Source organism: Herpailurus yagouaroundi, unplaced genomic scaffold, assembly GCF_014898765.1.
Source record: "Herpailurus yagouaroundi ecotype Mexico unplaced genomic scaffold, PumYag 197, whole genome shotgun sequence".
In the NCBI taxonomy this organism is placed as follows: Eukaryota; Metazoa; Chordata; class Mammalia; order Carnivora; family Felidae; genus Herpailurus; species Herpailurus yagouaroundi.
The window spans coordinates 19,783,194-19,790,447 of NW_024412428.1; the positions used below are offsets into that span (position 1 = coordinate 19,783,194).

The 7,254-nt window shown below is 51.8% G+C and overlaps 1 protein-coding gene across 3 annotated transcripts in view; it reads right to left on the reverse strand.

Annotated features, from left to right (window-relative positions):
• The window catches only part of FAM124A (family with sequence similarity 124 member A), a 99,880-nt gene extending 93,472 nt beyond the window's left edge, over positions 1-6,408 (reverse strand). For 2 of the 3 annotated variants that reach the window (XM_040448346.1, XM_040448345.1), the window contains exon 1: positions 6,175-6,407. In XM_040448346.1, coding sequence (XP_040304280.1) covers positions 6,175-6,208 — 34 coding nt within the window. In that variant the 5' untranslated portion in view covers positions 6,209-6,407. Of the gene's footprint in view, positions 1-6,174 lie in introns of all 3 variants that reach the window. The other variant, XM_040448347.1, reaches the window with a different exon arrangement.
• Positions 6,409-7,254: the final 846 nt, after the last annotated feature.

The window sequence follows — 7,254 nt, forward strand, 5'->3', positions numbered from 1 at the left end:
GGCTCTGAGCTGTCAGCACAGAGCCCGACGCGGGGCTTGAACTCACGGACCGCGAGATCATGACCTGAGCTGAAGTCAGACGCTCAACCTCAAATGACTGAGCCCCCAGGAGCCCCTCCCCAGCATTTTTTTTTTTTATCGTTTATTTATTTTTGGGACAGAGAGAGACAGAGCATGAACGGGGGAGGGGCAGAGAGAGAGGGAGACACAGAATTCGGAAACAGGCTCCAGGCTCTGAGCCATCAGCCCAGAGCCTGACGCGGGGCCCGAACTCACGGACCGTGAGATCGTGACCTGGCTGAAGTCGGACGCTTAACCGATTGCGCCACCCAGGCGCCCTCCCCAGCTTTTTTTTTAAGGTAGGAGGGAACAGTAGTGTATCCTGTTTATTGGTCTCACATCCTAAGAATTGATCCACTTGGTTCTGCACAAGACATTCAACTCTACGAGAATAAAGCATGAAAGGTGAATCCATGAATTTTAGGAAGAAAATGTATGGGCACATGACACAGATAAGTAGAATAATGCAAGGATTGTAGATCTTCACATATCTGACACATATAGGAGACACATTTGCAAATATTACATTTATTTGGTACCTGTGCCAATAATAACCAGAAAGTTAGATGCAGTTCCTTCACTGTAGTTTACTTACAATTCTACATATAGGGGTTATATATAAAAGGGCCTGCACTTAAGACAGGTTATCACTGTCAGCAGCCACATATACCTTCTTAAATTCTCTTTTCCAGGAAAATCTTGGCAGAAGAATTGATCTTGGCATTTTAGTAATATTGATCTTGAGGTTTCTCTAAAACATCAGCTCAGTGCATTATGGATCTCACCTGTTAGCTCTCAGTCCATTGAATTAGATGCCATGGTAATTTAGAGCTAACTAGCCCCACCTTGAACACAAAGATAATAGAGTGCCTAATAGATCATCCTGTCTTCTCTGCAAGATTTCACCTTTTACTGTTCTCTAAACCTGTCCCATCTTCAAATTTATTCCCCCTAACCTTTCCCATTCACCTGCTTTATAAACAGTAGACCTGTGAATTGTTTGCTATCTCTTAAATCACACTGAAATGTCAGGTGGAGGTCACCCAAAGGGTATGGTATGACCCTATGTTTTCAGAAGCTCAGTGACAGGTGACATGGAAGTGGAGGTTCATTAGTGCCAGATCAACCTTCTGAATGAAAATAATCCAGGGCGCCTGGGTGGCTCAGTTGGTTAAGCATCCAACTTCACCCTAGGTCATGATCTCATGGCTCATGAGTTTGAGCCCCGTGTCGGGCTCTGTGCTGACAGTGCAGAGCCTGCTTCGAATCCTCTCTCTCTCTCTCTCTCTCTCTCTCTCTCTGCCCCTCCCCCGCTCACCTCTCTCTCTCTCAAAATAAGTACACAAACGTTTATACAGTATTAAAAACATAGTTCATCAGATAACGGTCATATTTGAAAGAGTGTCTCAGAAGCCAAATCTGGGAGACACCACTAATGAAACACCCGTTGTAAAGCATTCGTCTCACTCTGTGTCTTTTATTTTGGTTTACAACAACACTGCCTATCCCTCTGTTAAGGGATTCTGTTTCTTAAGATAGTTTCTTAAGATAGTAACTGGCTTGCCAGTTTTTTTTTCTAACGAAAAGTACACAGAAGCACAAAGCTTGCTTTCACGTGCATTTGGAAAAGGAGAGCTTCAAAATGACATCAATTGCCACCGAAGAATACTAGTTTGCCTTTAATCTTGGCCTGTACTAGGTGGGTCAGACAGCAGAGATAGCATTTCGAGCAAAAGACAATGCCTGAGCAGGAAACGAGAATTAATTGCAGATCGATGGCTCTTTGAGAGGCACAAGGTGGGAAGCATGCTGGAGACCCAGGCTTCCATTTTAGGCCACTAACTAGTCGTGCACCCTCTGAACCTCCATTTCCTCCTCTGTAAAATCATAACATTTGTCCTATCCTCTCGCAGATGTTCTGAACGATGATCAAATTTCTTGGGGCATTGAAAAACATCAGAGCATCCACTGCGAGGAGTATAAAGAACATATGATCGTGAGGGCACCTGGAAATATACATTTTTATTAAATACAACTGTAAGTTTGTCATTTGGAGTGTTGTTCGTAACAGCAGTAATAGCATGATGAGAAATAACGTACTGAGGGTTCACTTACACCAGGCACTGTTCTAGGGGCTTTAAATGTAGAGGCTAATTCCCACAAGCACCCTGTCAGGTGGGTACTTTTATTGTCATCCCCGTTTTACAGCAGAGAAAACTAAAGGCACAGAGTTGAACCCCAGTAACCCGACTCTTTTGACTGTCACTTTTTAAAAATACTTTTATTTGTTTTTGAGTGAGTGAGAGAGAGCCTGTGAGTCGGGGAGGGGAAGAGAGAGAGAGAGAGAAGGGGACAGAGGATCAGAGAGCCCGATGCAGAGCCTGAACTCATGAGCTGTGGGATCATGACCTGAACCGACGCTGGAAGCTTAACTGACTGAGCCACGCAGGCACCCCGATTGTCAATGTCAAAGTGAGCAGCACAGTGTGCCCACCGGCAGTTGGGACGCACAAAAATTCTTAGAGCCTTCTCTTTGATCATGCTACCGAAAGGATTGATAGCTCCGTCGATACCTCCAAATCCCTTGCTCCTATGTTTTGTTCACACTGGCCTGGCAATAGGCCCAAACCTTGATGATCTCAACCACTCACCGTCTCCCTTACTGCCTGTCCCTAAGGAGCTGAGCAGGAAAGTAAATAGCAAGGTGGGGCGGTCCCTTCATCCAGTCACAATCACTGATCCCAGTGATCCCAGATGGGTTCTCACTCAGCGGTGCCCAAACTATTTCAAACCTCCATTTTCCTGAGGGAGGGGGCCGCACCTGCCTGGAAAGGAAAGCCATCTTCCCCGCCAGGTTGTAAGAAGAGACGGGACTCCCTTCTACGCAAAGCCCATCTAACCGAGGGGTCTGAAGTCCAACATATCTCCACCTTTTCAGAAAGTGGACGTCACAAACCATCGGTTTTTCTGTATCTCTATTCTTTCCCTTTCACAGAGTCTTTTCTATAAACACGTATTTACGGGAGACCGATTACTGCCTATGTTTCGGGAATCCTTCCTGCACCCCCTCTACCCTCCTCCTGCTACGGCCTCTCCTCACCCCTCCCTTTTTCGGACACAGCACTCTAGCGACCTCCCTCTGCAGCACGTTCTGCTCCCTCCTGGAGTCAGGAGGAGAGGACGTGGCTTCTGCCTCCACCACTCCTCTACTCCACCCTTCCTTCATTACCTCCGTTTGAGAAAAAGAGCACCTTGCTTCCTGCATCTTAACGCACTTCTCAGTGGCACAGCTGACGCCTTTCCCTTCTTCCCCTTGGCCTCTAGGAAACCACATTCCTCCTTTTCTTCCCCATGCCTACTTTTCCTTAGGCCCCTTTATTAGCTCCTCCTCCTCCACCCACTTCTCAAGGCTGGTCTTAAATAGTTCCTGCTTCACAGCGTTGTTGAAGGATGACGTAAAAGGCTCAGCGCAGTACCCAGCATGGAGTAAATGCTCGTAAGGGTTTGCTATTTACTGCCTTTAGTTGATTTAAATCTGCTCCCAGGACTGCAACTGCCATTTTTAGGCCGACGGTTCCCCGATGCAGTGTCATCAGGCTGACCTCCTCTCTAAGACAGATACACTCAACGGCTGGCTCATCACCTTTCAGACGTCTCCCGATACCTCAGACACAACACGTTGAAAATGAAACTTCTCCTACGCTACCCAACTTCCTTTGGAGGGGATCACAGGCTACTTCGAGCATCTGATGAAAAACCAGTCTCTTCTCACAAAAAGCCACAAAGAACATCATTTTGCATAAAATTTCAAACAATTCATGGACCTCAAATTAACGATCCCTGCCCGAGCATCTGTGTCACTTGAGCTGAGTCTGGAATGAAGGTAGAGTTTCACCCGGTGGACAGGTATGCCAGGTGGAGAAGGGCATAGCTGGCGAAAAGGGCGGCCCGACAAAGGCAAGGAATCAGAAACACCTTGCTCATGTGGCTTGATGCTGGGTACGAGGGCGGTCCTGCCGAAACATAAGGCCAGAGAGACAGAGGAGGACCCCGTAACCCCAGGGGGACTCATAGGCCAGTCCAAGCTCTTTGTTATAGATGCCAGAGCCACTAAAAGTTTGGAAGGGAGAGGGAGAGAATCAGGTTTGTATTTTAAAAATAGTCATGATAGCAAACACGTATTAAGTGCTGTCTACATGCTTGGTAGTCTCGACAGGTAGCTTTAGGAAAGCGAGAGAGGGCTAGAGGGGGCAAACTCTGCAAAAGCCAGGAAACTGCGAGCGGCTTTTTCGTAACCAAACCAAATTTCAGGAAATATAGGACTATGTGGCCAATGCAAGATTATTAACTCTACATCAAAACTCTTTTATTTCAGTGCATGCCATTTTACTCTGATCTTTAGCTTAAGGATGCTACTAAGGCCATAAGTAAACAATTCTATCCTGTTACAACTACACACTTCAGTGACAGAAGCAGTGAACAGAAGTTCTGGTGTCCGTATGTTCAGCAAGCCCCTCCCAGGAACCCTGGCAGCTGTCATGTTGTTCGCCGGGATCCCAGGGAGTTGTCACTCCTGGGTCAGGGCCTCCCCTCCACTTCTCCGGGACAGAATCTTTGGGGAAAATCCCTGTCTTAGGTGAGCTCTGCAAACTGAAAATGGATGAACCTGTTAGTGCCTTATTTAACCCAGCTGAAAACGAGCTAGTTTGTTTTGCTTTGTTTTCTTCTTCTATTCATGGCCTAGCTAACTAGGGGCAGAAGGAAAAAAAAAAAGCCAAGGATCTTCAATTAAAGTTGAAAAATGCCGTATACACTACGTATGGGGGGAAAAACAAGGGAGTGCAGTGTTTGGAATCAGGTTACTTCACCAGAATGTAACTGGGCTCCACGGTGAGCCATAAATGATTGCAAGTTGGGATGACAAGGAAAGCCCATTGCTGTAGGGTGTAAGGTCCCAGATTTGGGCTAGGAATGGGTGGAGCCTGCAGGGAAGGCTGGGGCTGGGTCCGCAGGAGTGACTGCCTAGGAAGCCTAACCGCTTGTGCCCATTCTGGGACTGGACTCTCTTCCTGTCCTCACAGGGCTGCCAAGCCCCGAGATTATAGTCTAAATGTCCTCAACTTTCCAGGAATGAGGCTTTCTGTAATCTGGGCAGCTCCAGCCCACCCCCAGGGTTACTCCAGAGAGGAAAGGACATCCTTTCCTCCTGGGTCAGAATTCGCATCCTGGATGTTTGCTGACTCTGCACAGGGAAATCCTCTGGCGATAGGAGCTGGGTGGAAGCATTTACAATGACATTCATCTCCTTAAAGATACTCGGTCTTTTGTCCCACTCAGGAAAACCGTGTCGTTGGGAGAAGGCTAATTAGCCCCCAGAGATAAAGGTCTGGGCTACATGTTTGAGTCCGATGGAGCTGTTTCTTTAAGCAGGGCTGGATCATAGCACCATTTTCATCCCACCTGTACCCAAGGCTGGGACAGGTGCGCAGAGAGAAGTTCGGCGGAGAAATAGGAGTCGAGCAGCGGGTCTCAGCAAGCACAATAAAGCCGGGAATGAAAAATGTCACCCTCTTATAGGATTCTGAAAGAATTTTAGGTGCCGGGTGTCCTATCCTCTTCCCGTCCCCAGCCCCCAGCCCGGACTCCAGAGAGCTGCGGGGCTAGAATAAAGTCCTCGCAGAAGGTGGAGACAAGTGCAAGCGCATCTCCTAACGATGATCTCAGGGGGGCACCGCATTTGCCGGGTACGCGACATCATCTCCGCGATAACGGGGGGCAAGGAGGAGCGGGATGTGGTGGTGTGCGGGGGGTGGGGGGGTTACTCTGAACCTTGAGTCCTTCCACTTTCCTCCCCCGGGGGGTGGGGCCCGCCCTGCCCGGGGGCAGCTACGGACCACGCTGCGCTGCCCTCGGGGACCGCCCAGGAGGAAGCCGGCCCGCCACAGCCCGTCTGCCTTCCACCGGGGGTCCGGCAGGAGGGGCAGCCCGCGCGGCCCCGTCCGGCCCCAGCGGCTCCGGTTCTGCCGCGGGGTCCGGGAAGGTCCCGGGCAGGGAGCAGCCGCAGCGCAACTCGGAGAGCGTCCCCCGCCCACGGCCCGGCCCGGCGCGGCTCACCCTCCGGTCTCGGCGCCCGAGTCCACGCAGTCATCCTCCTCGCCACCGCCCGTTTTGGGGTCCATGGCGCGCTCCCCGCCGCGCTCGGCTGGCGGGCGCCGGCGTGACCCGGGGCAAGCTCCCTGTGGGCCGCCCCGCCCGGCCCCGCCTAGCCCAGCCCGGCCCGAGCTGGCTGGGCTCACTGCGAGCGTCTCGCGGCTCCGGGCTCCGGGAAACAACTCGGGCGCCAGCCGCGCTCCGCAGCGCCGCGCCGCGCCCTCTCCTGGCTGCGCCCGGCCGCGCACTGGCTGCCGCTCCCCGCCCGGCCCCGCCCCTCGCCGCTCGGCCGTGTGAGCGTGTGCGTGTGCACGCGGGGGTGCGCCCGCGTGTGTGCGGGTGAGCGAGGGCACGTGCGCGCGCAAGAGGGTGGGTGCACGGGGCGTGTGCGCGTGTGCGCGCGCGCGTGCCGGCGAGCGAGGGGGTGGGCGCGCGCGCGAGAGGGTGTGTGCCCGGGGTGTGAGCGTGTGCGCGAGCCTGTGCCAGCTCGTGTTTTGCGCTTCCGTGTGTGGTTTGAGTGCAGGAGCGGGCGAGGCGTGTGAAGTCGCGTGCCCCTTGTTGTGTGATGTGGGTGGTTGGGCGAGGTAGATGTTTGTCGGTGCGCGCTTGCGACCGCGGGTGGTGTGTGAGTGTGTGTGTGTGTGTGTGTGTGTGCGCGCGCGTAGGAGCCGCCCCTCTCGCTGGGGCCCACAGCCCCAGAATTCTGCGTCCCCGGGGTTGCCCGAAGGTGCCTGAGCCCCGTAGCTGGGAGCAGCACCGAGGAATAACCCGACCCCGACCGCACCGTGAAAGCAAGGAGGGGGATCTGGTTCACTACTGGGACCAATTGGAACACCTAGGTGTTTTCGTATAGTTTCCTGAGAATTGCCAACACTGAATTCATTATCGCCTTTCGTAGCGCAGGTCTGAGTGGCTTCCCGTCACCCCACGACACTTACAATCTGTGTCATGCATTCTTTTGCTATTTTTAAAAAATGCCTTTAAAAATAAAGACCATTGGATGTACCTGCAGGGGTTGTTGCAGTAAGGGTATGATAATGGATG